General features: G+C 46.7%; 2 protein-coding genes and 1 pseudogene across 2 annotated transcripts; 1 reads left to right on the forward strand and 2 right to left on the reverse strand.

Moving 5' to 3' along the window:
* Positions 1-3,225: 3,225 nt before the first annotated feature.
* On the forward strand, positions 3,226-5,606 carry LOC120660120 (annotated as a pseudogene).
* A 447-nt stretch (positions 5,607-6,053) lies between these two features.
* Positions 6,054-12,913, reverse strand: LOC120660121 (FRIGIDA-like protein 3). The gene is made up of 4 exons (XM_039938474.1): positions 12,600-12,913; positions 11,118-12,147; positions 9,841-10,010; positions 6,054-6,692 (listed from the first exon to the last, which is right to left on the reverse strand). The coding sequence occupies exons 2-4, from the start codon at positions 12,136-12,138 to the stop codon at positions 6,279-6,281; spliced, it is 1,605 nt and encodes a 534-aa protein (XP_039794408.1). The 5' UTR covers positions 12,139-12,147; positions 12,600-12,913; the 3' UTR covers positions 6,054-6,278.
* A 6,632-nt stretch (positions 12,914-19,545) lies between these two features.
* LOC120660122 (fasciclin-like arabinogalactan protein 2) lies at positions 19,546-22,340 on the reverse strand. Its single transcript, XM_039938475.1, has 2 exons — positions 21,893-22,340; positions 19,546-20,488 (listed from the first exon to the last, which is right to left on the reverse strand). The coding sequence occupies exons 1-2, from the start codon at positions 22,250-22,252 to the stop codon at positions 19,640-19,642; spliced, it is 1,209 nt and encodes a 402-aa protein (XP_039794409.1). The 5' UTR covers positions 22,253-22,340; the 3' UTR covers positions 19,546-19,639.
* Positions 22,341-26,528: the final 4,188 nt, after the last annotated feature.

Genomic DNA, 26,528 nt, shown 5'->3' on the forward strand with positions numbered 1-26,528 from the left:
TAACCAAGGCTATAAAATGAGAGGGGGGCTCCAAATGAAGAAACATCTCAAGTTGCTCATTCACCCATTCTCTCTTGCTTTAGTCCATAGGCTATTGGAGTTTAGGCTGAAGTAGTTCTATAGGTTCCTTGGGTTGCTAGGATAGCTCGATATGGCTTTATTTCTTTACCTCTTTTGTGATTCTGGGATATCTTTAATGGAGCTATCTTCTTTGTCTTTATGTATGTATGGTTCATGGATTGGTCTGCGGCTTTACCCCACAGTTTGTAGTTGTAGGCTCCATGTAGTGCTAGCTCTATCCATCCTCGGTAATCCTCCATATGTGGGTGGAGCTGTAAGAGTTACCTAAAGTAGCCGAGTTGGCTAGTGGCTCCTCTACTAGTCATGTGCGGTTCTCTCGATGGTGCCTGGGATCCTAGAGTTGGGTCCTAATCATATGTATGTGTATATGTGTACAATATAAGATGTATATTTAGATAGGAGTACATAAGTCCCTACTAGTTCTGTTCTTCCTTTCTCCATGCCTATGTCTTCCTAATGAGCTTGTGTAAACTTGTGCGTCACACTACCTCTACCTATATATTATCCTCACCCTCTTCTTCCTTTCTCCCTGCCTATGTCTACCTAAGAGCTTGAGTAAACTTGTGTGTCGTACTACCTCTACCTATATATTATCCTTACGCATGTTTGTACTTTAGATAATCAATCAAGATTTAATCATTAACTTAGTTATTTATTAGCTGCCGCTTTCTCTGCTAAAAATATAAATACGACACCAGAGATACTCCCAGATAAAAATGCATGATGATATATTCATGCGCTTGCAGATTTAACTGTGACCGTAAGAAATATCAACATCTATGTAATTTGTCCCACAAAAGGTGTTCTTTTAGAAGCTACATCTACGTAATTTGTCCCACAAAAGGTGTTCTTTTAGAAGCTAGTATGATCCATCTAACTAAAACAATATCAAACACCAAGAAAAAATTGTATAGAGAAGGACATGGAGCCAATCAAATGCTTAGTAGATGCTATTTCTTTTTATTCCAATGCATTTGCACTTACTAAGGATATAGACGAACAAATAAATAAGATGTTTTTCAATCACAAACTGATATAAGTTAATTAATGGTAACCATGTCATTTCTCGCAACTAGTAATGTGTCTAAAATTTTCAACACGAACACTTATTTTTGGATGGAGGCAGCAGGTTTTAATATTCACAACAAACATATGTTGGAACATAATTCATCATTTTCTTAGGCATCTTGATCCGTCAATTCATATTTTTTTCCAATTTTATGGAGATTTGCGGAGAAAAATTATTTGGAACTACAGTAATTTACTCATAGGGAACGAGTAGTCAAACCCACGGAAATTACATGTATGATATACTCCCTACTCTCAAAATAAATCAACTTCTCAAGCCGTAGATCTAATCTTTTCCATAAATTGAACAAACATGATCTAGTTTGACTTAGGCAGGAAGAGTAGGTACATCCATTTCTATTGTTTGCACATGAGTTTGTAATATTTGAATAAAATACTACCTCCATCCAAAAAGAATGATTCAGGATTTAAATTGAGTCAAACTTCCGGAAGTTTGAAGTTTGATTAAATTTATAAAAATATTATCAATACTTATAACTCCAATTAAACATATTATGAAAATATATTTCATGGTAAATCTAATTATAATTATTTAGTCTTTTTTTATATTTGGTCAAAGTTGAGATAGATTGACTTGGTATGTAGGAAGTTAGAATTGTATTCTTTTTAGAATGGAGGAAGTATTTTGTATACCATATCTTGATGATCCACGCTAGTTCTTCGAAGATCGAATCCACCTGCCCCATCTAAGAGCATCTCCAAGAGTATCTAAAAAATGAAGTAAAAAAAATTAGTTTCGAGACCTTGCCAAAAGTTATTGGGAGCTAAAAAAAAGTGCTCCACCAACAGTCCCAAGTTGACTTCCAAAATAGATTTCATTTCTTCCACGTCGTACTTGGCCCCTCCAGCTCACGATTTTCTGTACACGATTCACCACATATCCTAATGCTGCGCTCCAACTATCCTTGACAATGCTAATCGAGATTCAACTAAGAAAAGAAAAATCACCTTGACCAAGCGCCCTGCTGTTGTGAGAAAACAAGGAGGAAAGGCGATAGTTGTTTCCTAGTTGATCTCCATCACCTGACTAATCAGAAGGGTGCCGGGGCAAAAACGCCGCCATGGTCTCCAGCGAAGAAAAGTGACGTGGTCACGCACTCACGCAGGCAGGGTCGACGCTGAGCTGCGAACCGCCACGAAGCAGCCGAGCGCGTGAACCGCGCAGGATTGGGCACGCTAGCGAGGGAGGCAAATCCAGCTCCGTTCGCCGCTAGTTTTGGGCGTGCGAATAAATTAGCTACTATTGGAGATGAGTTTTTTTTGTTTCTTTCTAAAACTGGTTTATAAGACTTTATTTTGGGCACTCTTGGAGATGCTCTAAAGAGAACAGTGGGCGTCACACCTCAAGCCATATTGTAATTGAACAACTGCTCCGCCAAAACACCTAGCAAAATCCTAATTATATTTTTAACTACTACTCCATCTATTTTTATAAGGGACACGCACATATTAAGATTCAAACTTTACTATCTTTGACCAATAACTTACTATTATTTTTTATTTTTACAATGCAAATTTTATATGATTAGATTTCTAATCATATATACTTTACAATGATTATAAATTTATAACCATAAGATATAATATGGTAAATGAATGGTCAACGTCGTCATCAATCATTGTCCATATATCGAAAGCTTGTTTGGGTGTGAATTTGTGGCTGTTAAGCTGATTGGCCCCACTATCAAGCATTACAGTATTGTGTTATTTAAGAAACATCCCACAGTATTGTGTTGTTTAAGAAACGACCCACTGTACAATGCGACAATCAAAACGGCACGAAATCGTGCAGCTTTTTAGAGAATGACGTTCAACCTGATCTATGTGCATCGTAATTACATGAGTGCCCCCTACTCTCATCGTGGGGTAGAATGATTGGCAATACAAGGTTATCTCAATGGGCACCCTCGCCGTGGGTTCATGGCCTGGTGTACCTATACGACTAGATTCAATGATTCAAGTAATCACGTGTGACGCAAATGGTGACGCTCCAGTGGACACCTGCCCCACAAAATACCAAATGCCTCGTTCAAAATATTAGAAAAGAATAGAAAGAATTGCAATTGCCAAACAAGCTCGGTGGCTGAATTGCAATTGTTTCCCAAAGGCGGTGGTTAGATTGGTCCAGCATTTGATGATGACACCACATGCCCAACCCCAAAAGTGACTCCAAGTCAATAAACACCTTGTCAGACCAAGCACGAACCAGAGCAGCGGCACAGCAAAAGCAGAGGAAGCAGAGCTACTCGTCGTGGGTGGCAATGGCTGGCACTTGGGTAAAGGTGAGTGCCTCCCCTTTCCTTACCCTTGAAGCTTCAATTTTTGTAATTCCTTGCTTAATTTAACTCTTAGTAGCAACCATCTGCAAATTATTTTTCGGCTTGCCCTTTAAGACTTTTCTAAAGTCGGAATGGGATTTAGGGTTGGTTTTGATTTGGGGAAAGTTCAGGGGAGAGATTTGTTTCTTGGTGCAAGATCATTTTGCAGTGGAGTGTAGTAGTCGGTTCTGATGGAAAACATTGGGTTTAAAAGTGAGCTGGGATCTTCTTGATGCCAACGCTGGTTGACAGGAAAGTCATGTGATGGGGGACTTCGGCTCAAGTCAACAGCTCCGTCCTAACTGTTGCTGTAACAGCAATTTCAGATGATGTTGGACCAAAAGTTCGAGTGTAAATTGGCACAATCTCGCGATTTCAGCTAACTTTAGGACCAAATTTCTAGTTGTAGCGTTCACTGTCAACTGATCTACCTATAGACTTATGGCTAGCTGTCTAGTCTGCCCGACGGAAGTCAACAGGATAGTGCATGTTACAGCTTAGAGCTGTTTTGTTCGTCTGCTCGTATCCTGGGTCCATAGGATTTTTCGTGCCACTCTTGTTTCCTGGTCACTTTTCAGCAGCTGATCCATGCTAAAGTACTTTTGCTTGGATTGAGTCTCAGGAGATTGGATGAGCATAGATTTCTATCAAATTTGACATTGTATATCAACTTATTATTTCATTTCTCGTTTATCCTAAAATTCAATCTGCCACTTGTTAATCACCCCAGCTGGACCAGAAGGGAACCGGGCCTAATCACCCCAGCTGGACCAGAAGGGAACCGGGCCAGGAGCAAGAAGCTCCCACGCCATCACCCTTGTCGGCGACACGGCCTACGCGTTCGGCGGCGAGTTCACCCCTCGCGTGCCGGTGGACAACACAATGTACGCCTTCGACCTGAAGACCCAGACCTGATCACCGCTCGACGCCACGGGCGACGTGCCACCGCCGCGCGTCGGCGTGACCATGGCGGCCGTCGGTGGCACGGTGTACATCTTCGGCGGGCGCGACCAGGAGCACAAGGAGCTCAACGAGCTCTACTCCTTCGACACGTCGACAGGCACGTGGGCCCTCCTGTCCTCCGGCGCCAACGGCCCGCCGCACCGGAGCTACCATTCCATGGTGGCTGACGCTGTTGGCTGCCGGGTGTACGTCTTCGGAGGGTGTGGCGATGCCAGCCGCCTGAACGACCTGTGGGGATACGACGTGGCCGCCGGGCGGTGGGAGCAGCTGCCGTCGCCCGGAGAGGCTTGTCGCCCACGCGGCGGGCCCGGCCTGGCCGTTGCCGGTGGGAAACTGTGGGTGGTGTATGGCTTCGGCGGTGAGGAGCTCGACGACGTGCACTGCTACGACCCGGCCACAGGCCAGTGGTCCGCGGTCGAGACCACCGGCGACAAGCCCAGCCCCCGTAGCGTGTTCTGCGCCACCGGGATCGCGGGGGGGGGGGGGGGGGGGGGGGGCACGTTGTCGTGTTCGGCGGCGAGGTGGACCCCAGCGACCTGGGCCACCTCGGCGCCGGCAAGTTTTCGGCCGAGGCGTTCGCCCTGGACACGGAGACCGGCGCGTGGACACGCCTGGACGACGTCACCGGGGCCGAGCACCACCCGGGGGCCTCGCGGGTGGTGCGCGTTCGCTGCAGGGGAGAAGGACGGCCGGCGAGGGCTACTGGTGTACGGCGGGAACTCGCCGACGAACGACTGGCTCGATGACATCTACTTCTTCGCGCCCACCGCGTGCTAGGCGGGGCACTGGCAATGGCATGTGTACATGCAATGGCCGCGAGCTCTCCTCTCTTCGTGTGTGCATTTGCAATGTATAGCAGGGCAATCTGCAGGCTTGTTGTGATGGCTGTGTTGTTGTTAATCTTCCTTCGCTTCTGTGCTACTATGCTGTCTGATCGGAGAACAATGATGGTGGACGATTGTATTTGTGTTTGACGCTGCCATTGCACTCGCATTGCAGCTGTAGTAGCGTCACGTGTGGCTTTGGATCAAGTTCTAGCTTCTCATGGGAGCTAACGATCAATTGGGCACGTAGCTGTTGGCAAATACTCGGCGGATACTTCGCTTTATGACAATGTACTAATCTGATGAACGTGAAACATCTTTTGTTGCATAACTGACGAGAAAGTTCGGTCATCATCCGTGCTGGCTATTCAACGGCCAAATTTGACAGAAGCTTCACTAAAAATTTAAACCCAAACTTCTCCAATTGAATAAAATGAACCAGTTTTATTAGAAAAAAAAAAAGAATGAACCACCAGGAAAGCATGAAAGGGTCAAGCGGACGCTTCCTTTCAGAGTTAATAAACAGTTGAGCTAACAGTTGAATTAATAGTGGAATAAGCTTTAACATAACATTGGTGAAAATTTCAAAACTTCAAAAATGTAAACCCTCCTTTGCTCCAAGTAAATTGTTTCAGATGATAATGTTAGCAACGCCATCAAAAAAAAAACGTGACCAGTTCAGTCGCAGGCTGCAACTGCCAACTGATTTCCATGTAGTGCACAGAAACCCTGTAGCCCACGGTACATTCCAGTCAACAGGTATTTCACAGGACTCGTGAAGTACATAAAGAGATTCATCATAGCTAAATATTTGGAGTAAATTGTCATATGTCAATAGGACATAAAGTTACCAGATTTTCACAATAGCCACTCACAGCACACACACTGAGTGGTCCAAACTATTTAGCTAGGCAAACTAGCAAGTAACTGATACAACTACAACAAAGGGCAGCAGGTTAAAGCTACATAGTTAGGAAAGAGCACCTGCACCTGGCTCTCTCCATTAGTGGATATACGGTACCTGGTACTGAACTGGGTAGCCATTACCATAATAAGGTGCCGGGGCAGGTTGGATCGTGTAAGGTGCTGAGCTCATCATTGGTGGATGATGGGCCTCAGCACCATACACAAACTGCCTCTCGTAAGGGTAGGAGGGATGCCTCTCTGGGGTTGCGGGATAAAAGCTCTTGTCACCAAAGCTGGTAGCACGAGGTGCAAAGGCCGATCCATTGGCGCGAGGCCTCTTGGACTGTGGCTTCGCTGCTTCAACAGCCCTCCTCTTGTCTGCCTTTGCTTTCTCTAGCTGCAAAACCCGTTTCTGAAGTGGATCCACAGGGTAGTGCTCCTCAAGTTTGTGCTCCTCAATGCACTTAATGACAGCTTTCAGTGCAGACAGCTCACGTTCATTCATCTCATTCTGAAAACACGAGCAATCACTAAGAATTTACATCACATACTGTGTATTATAAATATGTCATATGCACATGGACACAGCCACACACACAAAAGATATAGTAGAAAAAGTAACATAGGTACTGATAGTAGCCCTGCAAATGGGTTGGGTTGAAATGAGTTTTATGGGGTTTTGATATGGAGTGTATTTGGGTGGGTTAAATGGGTTGTCTTAGGTAATAGGATGGGGCAGAGCGGATTCTATGTAAATGCGGGTTGGGATGGATTGAGGTGGGCTGAAATGGATATTTTGCGCAAAACAGTATGACTATATATAAATGTCGGTCATATATTAAGAGACGGACCCTAAAATAAAACCTCACATTCACACTAAAATTTTATCGAAATTGACTGAAATTTATTGAGGATAACTCAGTATAACTAGCAGCTACTCTACGCAAAGCAGTGTGGCTAGAATTACACTTGGACCCCTCGTAAAGAGCCAAACTCTAGAAATAAAACCTCGCGTTCACACTATAAAATTTTATCAAAATTGATTGAAATTTGTTAAAAGATTACTCAATATAACTAGCAGCTAATCTGTGCAAGCAAGAATTACGTGTGGGCCTCACGTTAAGAGATGGGCCCTGAAAATAAAACCTCGCGTTCACACTGATATTTTATCAAAATTGACCGAATTTGTTGGAAATGACTCATTATGACTGACAGCTACTCTGTGCAAAACAATGTTGCTAGACCTATACATGGTCCCTATGAAAAGAGCCGGACCCTGGAAATAAAACCTCACGTTCACAATATAAAATTCTATTAAAATTAATTGAAATTTTATTGACATGACTCAATATGACTGGCAGCTACTCTATGCAAAATAGTGTGGCAAGACCTACACTATAATTTTTTTTTGGGAAACAGGCTCTTATTGGATCGTAACCATAGTTTGGCTAATAGTTTATTGTATGAGCTGAAATGTTTGGGTTGGGTTGTTGTATGGTGATTTGGAGTGGAGTGGGTAATATTAATTTCTCGTATGAGAATGGATGGATGTGGGTATAGTTTGGTTCCCAACCCATTTGCAGGGCTCTGATAGGGCAGGAAATGTAAAAGCAGCAAGTAATTACTAAGCTATTGCAAGCAAGCTAAAGGGTCTATTTGGCAGAGCTCCAACTAATCTTGATTCTCTATGGGAGCTGATTCTCGGGGTGAAGTGATTCACTAAGATTAACTTTATGAAAATCAAATCCAATGTGACAAGTGAATCAGAAGAAGCTACTTTTTTCAGCTTCTAGCTACTTAGTTTATTTCAGAGAATCACTCCACAAAATCAGCATAGAACCACATTTCGCAGAAAAACTGTTTGAGCTTCTTCTGGATTCAGCCTAGAAGCTGCTCTGGGAGCTCTACCAAACAAGGCCTAAGCTAACCAAACTAAAGCTATTTGAATCCAGAGCAATAGGGAGTTCAATATTTTGCCACCTGTGAGGATATCAAGCACAATACCAAACTATTTCAGAATTATTTAATCACTTTGTTCAAGTAAAACATAGAATTGGAGCAAACTATTGAAACAATCAGATTGGATCCAAATATGCAGTAGGGACTTCTTAGAGACAAACTATAAAAAGTAGTACTCAGTAGTGACATAAAATTGTCACCTTAACATCACTGTCATAAGAGGCACGTCAAATGAGACACAAATTGAGATCAGCAGAACATGCTTTCAGCACTGCCTGTATGAAAGTGTTTCAAGCAATGTCCTTAAGTCGTCACCTAGGTGTCGGCTAGGTGACGAATAGGCGTCTAGGCGTGCTCAGGGTCCATGGCATCCCCCTCGCCTTGCCAGGATGCCTATGGCATCCGCCTCAAGCTTGAAGCGTCCGCTTGGGCGTCCAAAGGCATCGTCACGACGCCCAGGAGGAAGAGGCGGGCACCATAGATGGGTATTGATCAAGAAATCTAGGGGGGTGTAGGAAATTGAGGGCGCCAGCGCGAAATCGAGGGGCGGGTGGGAAATCGAGGGTGGGGGCCGGGAAATCGAGCAGCAAAACCACCTAATACCGACTTAATCGAAAAGAATAGAGAAAAGAGAGGGAAGAACGAGAGGGAGGCGGGGAAACTCATGGCGGCCGAGCGGATCTTGGGTTGGGCGACAGCGACCCCTGTGCCGCCGCGCATCTCCGCCTATCTGTGAGGCCACTGCCCTGTGTGGCCCCACCTCCTCTGTGGCACATCTGCTAGCCGATAGCCCCAGCTCCTCTGTGCCTCCATGCAGCTCGGGCTCCTCTACGCCTCTTCTGCAGGTCGACGGTCCTACCTCCATGCAAATCCTCGACTGGTCTGCGGTTTTGTGCAGCCCTCTACACTTCATCTCAGTCTCCCTCCCCTCTGCTTCGCTGCTCGCGCTTGCTCTGCTTTATGCCTCTAGTGCTTGCTTGAGTACTTGTGCGTGACTCTGCTCTACCATTTAAAATCAACTCATACCATCATATGCTCGTGCCTCTGATTTCTGCCCCTGTTTTGTTTACTAATTGAGTCATGTGATGTTTGCTTGACTAGCTAATGCAGACTTTATGTTACTGTCAATTGGATTAGTATAACAGTTCAACAAAGGTATGTATATGCTACTTAATTCTTTGCTGTCATGGTATATTTAGGATATGTCTACGCCATCACCTCGCCGCACGCCTTATACACCTAGGCGTTGTGAGGGGGGGTAGGTCGCCGCAAGTCGCCACAGCGCCTTAAGAACATTGGTTTCAAGATTTGAATGATGCCCAAAATGTGTAACCAGTTTGAACTTAGAACATATAAAAGAGCAAATAAACATCAGCCACTCCATTCATAAATTATTGAAAAACATTCCAAAAAAGGAAGCAAATATTCTATCCAATTTCCTATTGAAAAAATAATTTATATTAGTATGAGAAAGCACATTAAACGGAAGGTTGAACAAGAAAGAAATTATAGTATGCTGGTACATACCACCAACAGTAAGAAAATTACTTTATTAGACTTCCCAGATAGGAAGAGGGCTTCCTGTCTAAAATATTACACAGGCTTTTCATTTTGTTATGTGGATGGCAGTTTTAAATTCTACCAGAGAACATTATAAAATTGGGACTATAAAATTAGAAACTGAAATGAGTAGAGGTTACCTGTGCTCCGGAAGACATTTTGGCATTCTTAGCATGTGACACTTTCTTAACATCCCTCAGATATGCTTTAAGCAGTTGCACTGGTTCAAACTGTTCAGTAAGCTCAAACGCATAAGCTAAATTAATCGCATCAATAGGTTTTCCAGTTTCCACCAGAACTCCAATGACACCTAATTTCAAGAAATTGCATTAGTAAAATCACTTATTTTGAAAGAGAAAACCATCTATTATGTGCAAAATAGAATAAGAAATAACAGGGTAAAGTCATTATGTCACAAAGCAAATAGGAAAAATAAAAAAGGCAGCAGAGCAGGGGAACGCCTAACAACATGAAACATTTTTAGACTTTGTACCTAAGAAAGATAAAAAAAACAGCAACATACTCTGAAATGCAGGCTTCCCAAATCACACCACTCCCTCCGTTTTTATATGATATTTACAATTATTAGTTTAAAACGAACTAATTAGCTCTATATTTAAAAACAGAAGGATCTTGAACTACATAGCTTGTCCTAAACATCATATATTTAAAAATGGAGGGCGTATACAAAGGCAGGTTTCATATTTCATGAGTAGAGAAAATCTTCAAAAGCAATTGTATACCAGTATGTGAAACAATAAATTCATATCACTTAATTTTTTGTGTACGAAATCTGAAGGAACGACAAGTTGGATGGCAAAATCAGTGAAAGATAGTTTGAATACAGCACTACTTTCTTTATAAGCACAAATGATAGAGAGAGAACTATCATCATATGAATTAAAGATCCTTCGGTATGGAATTTAGCACAATAAATGATGTCGAGCATACTGAAGTAATGCCACACACGACATGCAAAAGGATGTAACACGTTAGGCTCAACGAAAATTATGAGGATACATTTTAAAGAAGTGATGAGCTCTCAAAGAACAAGTAAGCACAATAATTTTAAAATGTCTGTGGCCCTATGACAAGATAAGACAATATCTTGGGATACATTACAAGCAATAGGCATGTTATTGCAAGGAAACAGCTAGTTTTATGGATGCAGCTTATGTGAAGTTCATATTGTAGTATTAATATTGGAAATTTTGATGTGGTAATATTTTTGTACTGTTGACCATTCTTTGCAACATCCATAAACTAGTAAGCTAGAACATCAAAACTATGCAGAAATTAGCAGGTACAACGAAAAGACTCCTATGAATGTCAAGCATTTCAATAATCTGAAAGAATATGAATCTTTTGTAGAGGTTCAATGTTTTAGGAGATAGATAAGTCAACCACAAGCACTCACCTGGCATTTTCTGTGACAACCCAAGCAATCGACAAAGTTCAGGTGTCTGACGACGACGACTGACATATGGGAGCAGTTTGCACAGGTCATCTTCATTATATTCAGCAGAAATACCAAAGGTTGCCAGGAGTTGAAGAAATGCATGAGCTTCAAGACAGTTCCCATTACTAGCATCAATGTCAAGACTATCCAACTTGGACTTCCATTCATATGCAGTCTTTTTTGCTCGCTCTTTGATATCAGTTGTAAGCATGTGCCCCTCCGACGAGAAACGAGTTATATTGTCAGTTTGTAGCTGTCCAAGTGACTCCATCAACATCAGGCATGTCCTTCTAACACCCAGAAGGTCTCCATCCTTTTTGCCATCCAATACAAGATTATCTCCAGCATAAAAGTCTTCCAGGGAATCCAACACCAGGCCATAAGGATGAGGCGCTTTCTTCAGTGCACTGGGAATTTCCTCCCGGATGGTCGCCAAGTTTTTCCTGTTGTCTGATATGAACTTATGAAGCCCCTTCACATTCATTTTCTCACACAGTGAGACAAGCTCAGAACGAGGCTTCACTGCAGCACTGTCAACTTGAAGGCACATACTCTCTTCAGAAGCCAGTTTAGGCCACTTGACACCAAGATTATCCAGTGCCTTGTCCATTGGGTTGATGGCAGGAACAGGTAAGGCCAGCTTGGACTTGCTAAAGATCATAGCTAACGCAGCATCCCTTTTCTCCTGCAACCTCTCCAAAGAAGTCAGTTCCTTGGCCACAACAGTTGCCTCCTGCTGCTCCAGCATCTTCTCCGATTTCGCGACAGTCTCCTGGAACTCCTTCTCCTGCTCTTTCAACTCATCAAACTTTTTCTTGAGCGACTGCTCAAGGCCACGAAAGTGGTCCTCAAGCTGCTTCCACTTGAGGTTCATGGAGACAGCACTCTGCCTTTCGAGCTCAGCAAAAGCCTGCTGAAGCTGCTCTATCTTAGAACATGTCGACTCCATAAGGGCAGCCACGGACTCCAAGTCAGACATGGTGAACTCCTGAAAGGAAAGACAACACAGCTTCTTGATGTCTTCATCCAAAATAGGGTATAAAATCCATCAAAATCCAAAAAGGAAAAAACACCCAAGATCTTTAAATAATCATATTAATTTCTCGAATTAAGTCGACTCTCTGAACACCCTCACCGAAACTACTTTAATAGCAAGAAGACACAAAGGCATGCATCTACATGGTGTTCCTAGTTTCCACAGAAACATGTGAAAATGCGGATGGGAATGGAGCTCAGCAACCACCGGAGAAAATCCACTGCCGAAATCAGGCAGTGTAGCTTTCTGATGGGCTGGTTAGACGCTGAGCTTCGAAATACATCAAGGATAGCTCGGAAAACAACCTCTAACTAACATCCTCTAGCTAAAATCATCTCTGTTCCCGCCTAATGCTTCATCCAAACCTCTCAGATCTGAGATTCCAGATAAGGGATAGAAGCTACCTCGGCTTGGGGCAAGAGGATTCCGTCGTGGGGACAGAATCCGGATGGCAGCCGACGGGTCGACGCCGTGGATGGCTCGCGCCCGGAAGGAGGAGGCGGGCCGGCGTCTGCGTTGGTGGAGCAGGGTATGGGAGGAGGCAGGCTGGCTAGGTGCGGGCGGACGTCCTGCTTCGGGAGGAAGGCGGCCCGATTCGCGCCCTCCGAGAGGCGCACGGAGGTTGGTGGGTGCGGCCGGCGGCGGGCAGGGCCGAACCCTAGTCGCCGCGCTCCCGCCCTTGCGCGTCCGTCGGTGGGCGGCCGAATGAGGGGTGGGGGTGAACGGGAAGGTGAGGGATACGGGCATACGGCCTTTTACTGAATGGCAGGAGACGCGTAAATAACTGATAAGCTCAATGGCACGTTCGTTTCTCCAAAGCCGCACAAGCCAGCAGAACTGCAGAAGCCCCCTCGCACTTTCCGGAAAAAAATTTGGTGGAGGAGGGCTGCAAACCCCGCGTGATGCAGCCCCGGATCTTCGCCGCGTGGAGATCCTACGGTTCCTTCGGCAAAGCTCCGCAGCGTTACGAAGACGGCTATGGCTAGACCTGGGCAAACGTCGGGTCGGGTCGGGTTCGGGTCGGGTCAAGGTCGGGTCACGGGTCGCATAGGACGGCCCGCGCCCGACCCGTACCTATCACCGGGTCGGGTTGGCCCGTGCACCCTGCGCGGGCGTGTCGAGTCGGGTTTTTTTCGGGTTGGGTCGGGTTTTTTGGTCTTTGGGTCGGGTTTTTCGGGTTGGGTCGGGTTTTGGGTCAAAAATCACGGCCCGTGCCCGGCCCGTTGATTGTTGCGGGTCAAAAAATACGGCCCGCGCCCACCCGCCACGTAGCTCGGGTCGGGTCGGGTCGGGTTTTTTTCGGGCGGGTTGGGTCGGGTTGTTCGGGTCGGGTGACCCATGCCCAGGTCTAGCTATGGCTCCTCAACTCGGCTCCCACCTAGCGTCTGCAGCGGCTCGGCTTCAGGCTCCTCCCTCGGCTCGACCTCGTCGTCGTCAAGCCACATGAAGCGGTGGAGGTGGGCGCCGGTCTGCGTGCTAACGGCCTCCGACGTGAGCGCGACGCGGTTCTTGGGGTGGCCGCAGTTGAAGACTGTCACAGTCCTGAAAAAAAAAAGGAAAAAAAATAAAAATTCCCCGCCGGCCCCACTTGTCAGTCTCTCCCTCTCCTCTTCCTCTGTTCTGCGTGGAGCGCGCCGCGCACACGCGTCGCCGTCGCCGGCGTTTAACCCCGGCTTCCGTGCCACGTGCCAGACATCCTCGCGAGCCGTGCCAACTCCTCCCTCCTCTCATCGCCTCAAGAGCCAGCCCCGGCCCCGTTCCCCTCAAACCCTAACCCTACCCGTTTCCCATCCTCCATTGGTGCCGCCCCCGAGCCCCCTCCTCGCCGTCGATTCGCCGCCTCCGGTGAGCCCCGCACCAATTCCTCGCACGGGAAGCTTCTCATCCCCCTCCTCCTCCGATTTTGGCCCTCACCCGGCCCTCTCTCCCTTCCTGCAGGGACGCCGGCGAGCGCCACGGTCCGCCGCCGCCTCTGCTCGTCGTGCCGCCCCTCCGCCGCCGCTCCTCGCCTGCGTCACCGCCGGTGAGCCTCGCCGTCGTCGCTCCACCCCGTGCGCGCCTCCCCTGCCCCACTTTGGCTTCGCCTCTCCGCGCCGCCTCGCGCCGCCGCCACCGCGCGTGCGCGCGCTGTGGCTGCGCCCACGCCGCGGTCAGGGCGCGTGCCCTGCCTTGACCCGGCTGGGTGGGTCGCTGGGCAGCGGACCCCGCTTGTCAGCACCTGTGGGCGTGGAAGCCGGGTGCACCTAGCAATTTAGCTAGGGTTTTCTTAGGTTTTATATGGCTGCAATCTTGCAAAATATGTAGAAATTTGTGTGTAGCTCCAAAAATTATGAAACTTATTTTGTTGGATTCCTCTAGCTGAGATCTACTCAAGAAAAATATTTTTGTGCATGTTACTTTGTTGTAGATTTATTTATAGTTTTATCTTGCAAAATTAAGTTTATTACTTAGTTATTTGTATACTGCTCGAAAAATGCCAAACCAAATTTTTTTAGACTCCTTGTGAGGTGTAGTTTTCAGTGGTGTAACTTGTTCACATGCTTCCTTGCTGTGTATCAAAGTTTTAGTTTGTTTTCTTATACTTTGTCTAAAAAATGGTTTAATATAGAACTTTTTGCTGGAAAGTGAGAAAATAGTAAAACCAGTTTTGTTAGCTCTATTTTCATGCCTTGTATCTAAGATAATTTTCTTAGATTTGTTTAGACAAGTTTGCATGCCTTTTCTGATTTACCTTGTTTAGAGTGGCTGAAAACTCTTATATTTATGGTTAATTATAGGAAAATGATTTTGCTGCAAAACCAATTTTCATGAGTTCCTTGTTTGGTTCTCTGCATGCTCAAATTATTTCATGATTTATTATTGTTGTTTAGTTCATTTCTTAATTCTTGCATCGCATTCATGCATTATAGTGACCGAACCATCGGAGGCCGAACCTGAAGAGCCCACCGAGTCCGTCGAGCCTGAACCCGGAGTCCCGTTCGTGGTCGAGTCCAAAGCTAACCAAGGCAAGCAGCTAAGCATATTTCTTGCACCTATTTAATCTGATTTAGTTTAGCTATCTCACTGAGTAATGTTGGGTTATATGTTATATTTGTATTGCATTCGTGTACCTAATTTCCTGCATTACCCTTCCTTGAATTGTTATCCATGCCTTTATCACTTGTTAGTCAATGAACTACTTAATTTGACTAAATACTTAGCCCTACTTAGAATACTTATATTGCTTGCTAGAAAGGAATGGTTTGGAGTATCACACTTACCTGTGTTATCCTTGATCGCACTTGAGCTGGGGCAAGTAGAAGTTGTTAGTATCGAGATTCGAGCGGAATGGTAGGGCCTAGAGAATGAAGTCACATGGGCATAGTCCGCTTGGATCGATTAAGGACCGAGTGGATGACGTTGGTTCTGAGCACCTTTCCGTGCTACCACATATCCAATATAATGGTACGGATGAGCCAATTACCTTCTTTGACTTGATCATTGAGGCCCGGTCCCAGATGCGTGGCCAAGGGCTATGTAGGGAGGTTTAGTGTGTCCCCGGGTGGAACTATGTGTAGGAAAGTTTAGAGAAGTCTCCGGTGGAACTAAATCTTCACGCGCAAGCTGGGCGTACCCTCAACGGTTGAGCCTTGTTGGGAACGGTTGACGCGAGTATCCCCTTATCCAACTCTGGCCGGTTGGGTGAGTCGCATGGTCCTCGCGTCGTGTGGGTAAAGTAGTACACCCTTGCAAGGTTTTAATCAATTCGAATTGCCGCGCTCTCGGTTATGAGCAAGCTCTTTAACCCATGAACTCCTCATAGAATATCGTTTATGCTGAGAATGGTTCATGTTACAGCTATAATCAGTTATAGATTATATTACTCTCTTAATCAACTAAAAGTGTTTGGGTTGGGCAAGATTAATTAATTTTGATAGGTGATAGTGTAGAGAGCTAGTGCTTATGCAATAATTACTTAACCTTAAAGCTTTTACTTGAGCCATTACATGATCCTTGTATACGTAATCACGTAAGTCTTGCGAGTACCTTTTGTACTCAGGTTGCTTTCTAAACCTAGTTGCAGGTGAGCCCGAAGTGGTGTTCGGCCATTTCTACCCCGCTGATCCAAACGCGGGGGAAGAATAGGTCGTGGTGGCTGTAATGATGTCCTTGAGCAAGGCGTCATTACTTTAGTAAGTCTTTACCGTAATCGAGCTTCGGCAGAGCATGTAAATTCAATAAACTTTACGTTTCTGTTTAATATGACATTCGTGAGCCCAAGGCTTGTAAGGAAGTTTGAACCCACCTATATCGACCTTGTAATATTAAGTGTGCAAAACTGCTCTTTGTGGATTATTGACAATATATTCGATTGTAAACGGTATGTGCATATGCTGATTCTAGGCGTATGTTGGAGCACATACCGGGACTACCGGATTTGATATTATTTTGGATGAATGACATGTCGGTTATTCGTGTCTCTAGATGTGGGATAACACGTGGCATGCTCTCGGGCAAGCACGTGTTAACTCTCATCTGGATGATAATAACCGGCGGTTCGTTTAAAATAGTATCAAATTGGGCGGTTCTCACAAAGACCACCATGGACGTCCAGTTCTTGTGATTTGCACGACAGAGGGAGAGGAGGCGGCCGCGGGCGATGCGGGGCTGGGCGGCGGGGCGGGAAGGAGGCGCGGCGGAGGGGAGGTGGCCGCCGGTGCCGTGGGGCCGGGCCGGGCGGGCGAAGGGGAGGGCTTGTTCGCTGGCGGGTGTGGAGGCCGAATCCTCTATTTGGTTAGATTGGAATTTGAGGCCCAATTCAGTGTTTGACACATCCTGTTTCATATATTTTGTAGGGCTAATCACTCCAGAGAGGTTGAAGCAGGCCAACGACTGCATCATTGTTGCATGGGGAAGTCAGACTGAAGAGGAGGCTGCAGAATTCATCTTTTGTTGCTGAAATAGCTGACAATGTTCAAGCTCAGATGAACTAACAATGACCTTGACAGAGCTTGACTTTCCGTTTAGCACACATACTTTCATTGATAGCGTAGTTTCTCTGCGTAAAGACTACTTTGTCAAGCAGATACAGTGACAGTAGTTCTCCCCCTTGCTTATCAAGGTGGCTTTCAATTGACAGCATTGCAGCATCATATTGTTTGTGTTTTGTTTTCAGTGAACCAAAGCTGTTAGTCAGTGTTGTTGATGTAAGATTAAGTTCTCAAATATTACAAAAGAGAGATTATTCTGAATATGGCTCTTGTCTACTTGTCATTAACCACAAGCAGCTTCCACTACTATCCGAGTTTCAAATACTTTCTTTCATTTTGCAGTATGAGCTTGCATTGTCAGCACAAATGCATATCAAAGCTGTTAACAAAAAGTTGTGGCAAGAAGGATGGCTGTAAGCCTGATGCCCTGATGTTGTGGGAATAAGCTTAAACTGAAACAATGTAACATTCAGTACTAGGATTAAACTGAAACAATCCATCCTTGAGAAAGGCACTTTGTTAGCACCTCCATAAAACTCCTTCATGAACTCATACACCTTGATGGCTTCATCCCAGCTTCCCGTATCTTGGCAATAAGCTTTCTATCCGCTTCTTGCACACTTCGTTGGGACCTCAACTTGTGCCTCTTATTTGGACTAGCAAGATAATGATTATGATCAAGAACAACCTTTTGCACCGTCCAAACACCCTCTCTGCTAGTGCTAACACTAAATTGAACACGTGCATTGCACCCTGTCCTTGTTGTGCCTTTTGATGATTCATTTTTTTGATGCCCTTGGCTACTACAAACCATATGTTTTTGAGATATAGTTTTATCTATTCGGCGCTTTATCTGGCTCTTTCTAATACTGAAACCAACTTGACCAGCGTACGTGTTGTACATCTCATAAGCTTTGTCCTCCGATTCGAAATTCATTCCAACTTTTGGAATGATCAAATTTTGCCTAGTTATATCATCCACCTGCTATACAACGAGTCGAGAAATAAATGACTATTAGAACAAAGGTATTATTGATCCTAGTAAATTTTCCCATGCAACTAGCAAGCTTTTTTCTATTATAACTTTTTTGTATTATATGAACAATAGCAAATATTATGGTGTGCCTCAAATTTCTTTTTAAATTCAATTACCTGATCTGGTGTTTCATCTGTCATTCCTTCAGGTATTGTGTAACAGAGTGTATTGTCATCACCATTGGCTTCAACAATGTCTACTCCCATGGTGATCGACTTATTCTGTGCAACATGTGTATCAAGGTTCATGGATGATCAATCTACAGAGGTTAAAAAACAAACAAAAACATGCCTGAGTATGAATGAATGACATGACTGCACCTGTGTTCTCTCCTCTCCTTCGCCTCCACGATTACCCATGATAGGCTCATCTTTGTGCACAGGTTGTGCTAGGGCAAGGGAAGGCAGATGAGATGAGGGCACCATAAGCCTTGTGCCTGCGACGCCCTCGTGGGATCCTTTGTCTTCCATGGCACCTCCTCCTCCTTTTGCCATGGCAGTGCCGACGTACCCAGCACCAGGGTCATCATCCTTCTTGGACTGTTCAACTCCTACCTGCCCGCACCCACGGAGAGGCGCGATGGCCAATAGCAGTTGCCGATCGAGTTGTGTGATGTCCGCCTAACGAAGGAACCGAGCTGTAGCTGCCTTTTTCCACCACGAAGCCAAGCCGAGGAAGGTGCCGTCCGATGCTCTCTTCTCTCCATGCGGCGAAGATCCGGACGGGCTGCATCGCGTGGGTTTGCAGCCCTCCTCCACCAAATTTTTTTTCCCACTTTCCGTAGTTGCAAGGCACCTCCAGTGCAGGGGCATCCCGGCTAAATTAGGATCCAGTGCGAAGTATTAAGATGAACTTTAGTGGCCTAGTAAAATTAAATTAGTTCTTTCCTAATAAACTTTTTCAATTCTCCTTTCTGAGATTCAATTAGTTTCTCTATTATTTGTTTCTTTCAACGCTTTTGAATGCCCGTGAGATGGTGGCGGCTTCATGCGTAGCAAGAGCAGTAGGGTATAGCACCCCAAGCCAGATGCAGGAGTATATATGTGGTAGTGACTGCGGCAAATCAAGCATAAAGGTGATAGCCAGCGAGATCAAAGAACAACTAGACAACGTTATTTTAACAAGGTGACATAATATTTTGGACCTTTTCACAATATCAAGAATTTGGTAATTTAACCACGTGAAACCATTCCTTACTTCTTTGCAACCACTGTATTAATTACAATATCATCGATATCAAGCAAAGTGACCAAAACTCCAAGCACTACAAACCACAATCCCGAGTTCCTTCCTCTATGTTTTTGCTACAGGGCGCATGCCAAACAATAATGTGTTTCAATCCCCCCCCCCCCCCCCCCGGGCGAGCGCCATTAAAAGGTGAAACAATTTACCATGAAAATAAAACTAATAAATAATAAGACTTGATCGAAACAACTATTTAGCCCATCAACGCAAATGCAGCTACCACTGTTGTGGCCGCGGTCACCCCCCGAGCGAGCATGGCCGTTGGCACGGGGTCGCCCTTGTCGGCCTTCCCGTCACCGGAATCGTCGGACGAGTCATCGTCCCCACCGTCAGCCGCCTTGCTCTTCTTCTTGGACGGCTCTGGTGCGGACGCGGGTGCCTCGACGACCTTGAATAGCTCCTTGGGCTTCAGGAACCTGTTCACGGCGTAGACGGCGAGTGGCTCCATGTCGCCGACGGTGGCTGTGATGCTGGAGGTGACGACCCTGGTCTGGAGGGTGACCGTCTCGCCCTTGTTCTGCACGTCGTAGCTGTAGTCCTTGTTCTCGCTGGCGGTGGCGAGCGTGGTGACCATGCCGTTGTTGGACTTGAGCAGCTGCAGCGAGAAGTAGTCCGGCACGCCGTGGTAGAGCAGGATGGCCGTCTTGGCCTTGGCCGTGAGGTTCTTGTAGGTAGCCGCGAACGCCGCGACGGCGGAGTCGACGGGGCAGAAGAGCGTTAGACCGTTGTCCTTGGTCTCATTGAAAGTGCGGAACACGTCGGCGTTGGCCGAGAGGAGGGATGCGAAAGACTTGCAGTACTTCTTGGAGAGGAGCTCGACGAGGTCGACGGGTGCCGGTGGCGGCACCGGCGCCTCGGCATCGACCGAGGAGATGATGGAGCTCACCTCAAGTACCGCGATATCGTAGGGGTACTCCTTGATGGACTTGACGTACCGGGTCGGCTTCGCGGTGTCGTCGGCGTCGTCCGTCGTGAAGCTGACCTTGCCGTCCTTGCGAGTGATGTTTACGTACCCGGACATGCCCGACGCGGCTCCGGTGGCCTGCAGTTCATGTGGAGGGCTCCATGTCAGCAAAAGGGGGAATAAAACAGGTTGAACTAAACTTGAAATTAAGGACTACTTCCGCATATAGTTTTCTGAAGCTTTTAGTTGATTTTGTTCTCAAAGTACCTGTTCTGTTCATGGTGATTGCATATCAAAACAAAGTACCTGTTCATTGTGATTGCATCAAAATTATGGCGTCTATCTACTAATAATATGCTGTATTGGTGTCCTGATTAGTATGGACGATTCCTCTGGCGTGTTATATGTTTTCTATGATTGTACTCATATATGCATGGCGGGTTGTTCAGGAAATCAATCATGCATTTAGGTATAGAAAAATAGGAAATGAGTTTCCTAAAGTTGACAGCACTTGGATGCATGAAATTCCAAGCCTACCAACCATCCCTGTCGGTGAACCGTGTGTCTGACTGGGCTCTGCAATCATCGGTGGCATGGCAAGTAACCAACGACATGTTGTGGATTTTAATTTCTCACTACATGATAGGGCTTGCAAACGAGCATACATATAATGGATATTATGATGAAGGAGCTCGTAATAAAGGGGTTTGCTTTCAAGCTCCTAAAGAAAGCAACGGCAGTACTCGTACGATGCTGCTAAGCAATTGAACTTTTGAAATTGGACCGTCGGGGACACGAATGGAAGCATAAATGCATAAATATTCATAATAATTAACTTTTCTTCACATGCAAGAAAATGTGTATGCAATCATTCATTTGTTCTTTACAACTGTTAAAAAATGGTCTCATAATAATGAGGTTAAAAATAGTGCCGTTTGAGCTCACCAAATCCTAACTTTTGAATAATATTATGGAATTATTAGTAGTTCTCAGCTGTAAAAAAAGAATTATTAGTTTTACTACTGATGTTGATCAATAGGTGCGGAACCCAATTTTTCTTGTGGATCAATTTTCTTCTGCTACTTCTTACTCCCTCCATTCCAAATTATTGGTCGTTTGACTTTTTTTAACTCCAAATTTGACTCTCCCCCCATATTATTAAAAAATTTATGCAAAATATCACTTATTTTATTATTTCTTACTTTATCGATACAAGTTCTCGAAGAATGACTTAAATTCCACTATGTTTGCACAAATTTTTTGAATAAGACAAGTGGTCAAATTTAGTGTCGAAAAAGTCAAACAATCTATAATTTGGAACAGAATGAGTAGATTTGATAATCATGGCCCTCTGAAGTCTGAACTGATTCCATGAGTCTAGTTAAGTTAGCTCTTTATGACTATTATTTCTGTTACTCCTATTTGATTGCAATCACAATTTACGTAGAAACTGTGTATGTAGGAAACAGCTGCCAACAAGTTAATATGTGATCAGAGACATCATTGTGCAGTTTAGTTTTGCAAATGCGTGCACCTACGTATCTGATACATGGAGGAAGAGGCGGTGGAGCCGTGGGCGAGCTTCTTGAGCTTCTTGTCGCCGTAGTAGTCGACGAGGACGTGCAGCGAGAGGATGTGCCGGATGGTCTGCAGCGAGTAATGGTCCAACGCCGACATGGCCGCGTTATCGACGGCGAGCACGGTGATGGTCTGCCGCCGGTTGATGTCGTACGCCAGCCGCGTCCTGGACAGCATCTCCTTGAACCTGGAGTACTGCTTGTACGGCTCCAGCAGCTTGGTGATGTTGTACTTGGTCGCCTCCACCGGCGCCGGAGTCAGTGCCATGGCCGCCAACGCCACAACGGCGAGGGACAAGAGGATGGCCGGGCGGCTTTTCACCATTATTGCCCACGAACCAATACGAGTATGTTGGAGAGATATTGGGGACTAAAGGAAGAGGGAGGCTTGCTGGCATCGAATGAGCGAGAGGTGAGGGAGCTGTGCATATATTTATGGGCGGGAAAGGGGAAAGTTGGTGGGTCGCTGTGTAGATGCCAGCGGTAGGGAAGATGTTGGAGTAATCTACGTATGCCATGCCGCTGCCACACCGGTGGCAGATCGCCGTCGACGCTCTTCTTCATTTGGTCTTGTTCGTCTGTTCAAAATTTTTGGGTTTCGAGAATCTCGATGTTTGTTGGGGAGGCAAACCGACAATTTCGTGTTCATCCGTTGGGGCATCAAGGTTGTTGCCTTGAGCCGTTCGAAGAAAACTGTGTTTAATTTCGCCAATTGTTCCTGGTTTTGTTGTCTTTGTAAGTACATTAGAAAAGAAAAAGGTTAATTTGAATGGCTTAACTAGCCATGCTTTCGAAAGAGTGATGGTAATAACAATTTCTTGATAAATCAACAAACAATTTTCTTGTCAATTAAGAATACCTGATTGATGCGCGATTGATCTGGATGGTTGATATTGTTCTTCAACTCGACAACACCGTCCGGCTGTTAGGTCAGCCTGCATGAAGAACTGGTCTACGGTAACGCAGTTTTTTTTAGTGGTTGAGCCTTCAGCCTCTAAGTTGGGCAAAGCGCATGCGTGATTTCCTTACATTATAATTGGCTTCCAAATTGAACGATTTTTTTTCTTTTCTGAAACACGCACAAAGGTGAGCCAACACATCACTCCAGCTAATTGAACGATTTTTTTCTTTTCTGAAACACGCACACAATCATAGCAACAGCAGAATAGTTTATAGAACATGTTCAAATCCGGCCTACCAGCAGAGGGCCTCGCAACCGGGCGCTCCGCTCGCCGCAGCCCTGTGCGCCTCTCTTCCAAGTGGCCGCCGCCGCCATTCTGGTCGAGTGGGAGCGACCTCTAGGGCTCCAATGTCGATCTGGAATACCGAGATGGACTTCTGGGCCATGAATGTTACTAGGCTGCGAAGGTGATTATTACAGGCGGTCATTAGAGAAAGGGTAAAGTCCGTTTTTGGACCTTGAACAATCACGATCGTCCGATTTTGGATCCTAAAACTACAAAACTGGGCATCCCACACCCTTGAACTAACCAAACTGTGCAAAATACCCCCCAGCTGAAACCAGACCGGTATTACTATGATGTGGCAGTGGTTTTGTGATGTGGCTGCCAGCCTGGCCACTCTCTCTCCCAACGTCTCTTTCTCTCTCCTCCCTGCTTCTCCTCCGCCGCCGAGCGGCCCGGCCTCCTCCTGGCGGCCGTCCCTGTGCCCGTACCCGCGCGCCGTGGCCGAGCTCGCCAGCCTGCCCTCGCGCCCGTGGCCGCCGGGGGCCGCAACGGCGCATCGGGCGGGGTCGGGGGTGCGGCGCGGCGCCCCTCCCCTGCTTCGCCTCCGCCGGCGAATGCCCCTCCCCTGCTTCCCTCCGCGCGCGTGAGACGGAGGAGCAGCGGGGCGAGACGGCGGCGGCGCGAGCGGTAGGGGTGGGCACAATTTCCCGAACCCGAACTCAAAACCCGAATTACCCGAACCCGATCCCGAATTACCTGAACCCGAATTAGCCGATCAATATTTCGGGTAGGAACTTGAGAAACCCGAATTTAATTCGGGTAATTTGGGTTTTGAGTCCCGGTATCCGAATTACCCGAACTCCTTTAAAACCTAATAGATTATGGCCTAATCCACTCACTTGACCCCAACAACCCAATAAGAAATTTAATTGTTATATTTATTGATTGCTTGTTTGTTTGATTTGTGCAATAATAGCGATATGTTGATCTTACTTTTGTATTTCATCCCTCTTTTTTACTTGTTGTCTAATGGGAGAGACAATGATTTGGCAATTGATCGGGTATTTCGGGAAAACCCGAACCCAAACCCGAAATTTCGGATATTGCTTTTTTCGGGTCAATTTCGGGTACCATTTTTAGATACCTGAATTTTCCATTACCCGACCCGAATTACCGGAACGCCCAGGGCTAGCGGGTGGGCAGGCGGACGGGGCGGCACGGCCCATGGCCGGCGTGGGCGGGCAGCGGTCGCAGGCGAGCTGCCGTTGCGGCGGGCCACCGGAACGGCGCGAGCTCGAGCTCGGCTCGCGGCGGAGGTGCCTTGGGCTCGCCTCCCGCCTCGCGCATGGGCGGAGCGTCGCGGGCGGGGCGAAGGAGGGCGGGCGGAGCGACACGGGGGCTCCTCCCTGCTCCTGGCAGGGCTAGGCAGCGCAGCGCCCCTCCCCTGTGTCGCCTCCGCCGGCGAACGCCGCTCCCTTGCTTCCCTCCTTACGCACGAGGCGGAGGCGCGGCGGGGCGAGGACAAGCGAGACGGCGGCGGCGCGAGCGGGCAGGCGGATGGGATGGCAGAGCGTCCTCCCCCGTCCTCTCTCCCCCTCCCCTGCGGCAGTGGACGCCCCCACGGAGCGAAGCCGTGCGCCGGGATGGGGGGCCATGGCGCGGCGCAGGGGAGACAGGGTGGCCCATGTGTTTGTGAGAGAAGGAGAGAGGAGAGGGAAAAGAAAAGCTGACGTGGCCACTGGCGCGACGTGGACAGGTGACGTGGCTGAAAACCGGGGTGGATTCGGTTTAGGGGGGGTATTTTGCACGGTTTGGTTAGTTCAAGGGTGTGGGATGCCCGGTTTCATAGTTTAGGGTCCAAAATCGGACGATCGTGATAGTTAAGGGTCCAAAAATGGACTTTACCCTTAGAAGAAACCTCCGTGAATGTTGTCAGACCCGGGGCAGCGGGACAGCTTATAGACATAGAATATTCTAGAGTAAGGGACAGTTCATGGATGTAACTTTCCTCTCTTGTAACTACCCGAATAGGTGTAGAACTAGCTGCAGTACAAAGGAAACTACCCGATCTTGTTGTAGTAGGACTCCAACTGTACTCGGCTAGGACTTTCCATATAACCCTGTCCTCCCGGATATATAAGGGCGGGCAGGGACCCCCTCCAGACGATCAACACCTAAGGCAATACAAACAACCACACAGGACGTAGGGTATTACACGACCCGCGGCCCGAACCTGTCTAAATCTTTGTGTTCCTTGCACCATCGAGTTCCAGAGCAGTCGATCCCTACCTATAAACCTTACTGCTAAGGGTATCCCTGAGTAGGCTTGGCAATAAACACCAACAGCTGGTGCGCCAGGTAGGGGACTCGGCAAGTTCATCGGCGAGTTCGATGGCCACTTTCGCTTTCAGCACCATGGCGCCTCCTCAAGGCGCCACCTTCGTCTTCGGCTCGTGGGTCTGTGTCGCCAACAGTTCGGGCGGCTTCAACAGCCACTTAACCAACTCACCCACACTGAAGATCACCACGTCGGAAATCTCCAACAGGCTCGCCGGATCAGATGATCATGGCATCGCGCTGCTTCCCGACCTCGCCAAGGAGATCGAGACGAAACTCGAAGACAACTCGAGTTCCACTCGGACTCAGATCAATCTCAAACTGAATTCTACTCGGATTGAGACTCCTCTTGCTCAACCCATCTTCGGTTTGCGCAATTCATCATCTACTTACAAACAGATGATCAGATCCATCTATGAAAATAGCTTGGATCACCTTCCCTACGTCGAGAATCACTCAGTCACCGCTAGCTGGGAGGCACCCGTTTTCGACGTATACCTAGATCCAGTCGAGTTACCTCAAGACAGCCTGGACTTCATCACCAATGCGTTGGCAAAAATCCAACTCGAGTCCTGCCAAAGTCATACTCTCGCAGAACTACTCGAAAACCTTCGGGAAGTTGCCAGCATTGACGATCTTCCGTTTCAACATGGTACTCCCATCATAACCGAGAGGGAAACTGGATCCGGAGGAACTGTCCTAGCTGATTACGAGTCAGACCTGGAAAGCTTCTCTCCTGAACGTTTGGTTCCGGTGAATATCCAACAACCCGGAGGTGCTCCTAGTCAGCATGATCCAAACGAAGCCTTGGATCAGATTTCAGAAGACAACCTGACCCAAGACGCTCCACAAGATGAAGATGAAGCTACTCGCACAGCTCGCAGGGTAAGAAATCAACATAAAGGAGAATGCAGGGTTCAAGCCACCGAACGAGCTCGCCTTCCCACGCGTAACCTCAACAACATCACGGACCCAGTTTTCAGAACCTCAATCACCGCGATGACAGAAGCAACCCTGCGGCTCATGCAGATGCCTCAAAACTCGGAGGTGGAATGTGTCATACACCTGGCCAAGAAT

The sequence above is a fragment of the Panicum virgatum genome, chromosome 2N, assembly GCF_016808335.1.
Source record: "Panicum virgatum strain AP13 chromosome 2N, P.virgatum_v5, whole genome shotgun sequence".
Classification (NCBI taxonomy): domain Eukaryota; kingdom Viridiplantae; phylum Streptophyta; class Magnoliopsida; order Poales; family Poaceae; genus Panicum; species Panicum virgatum.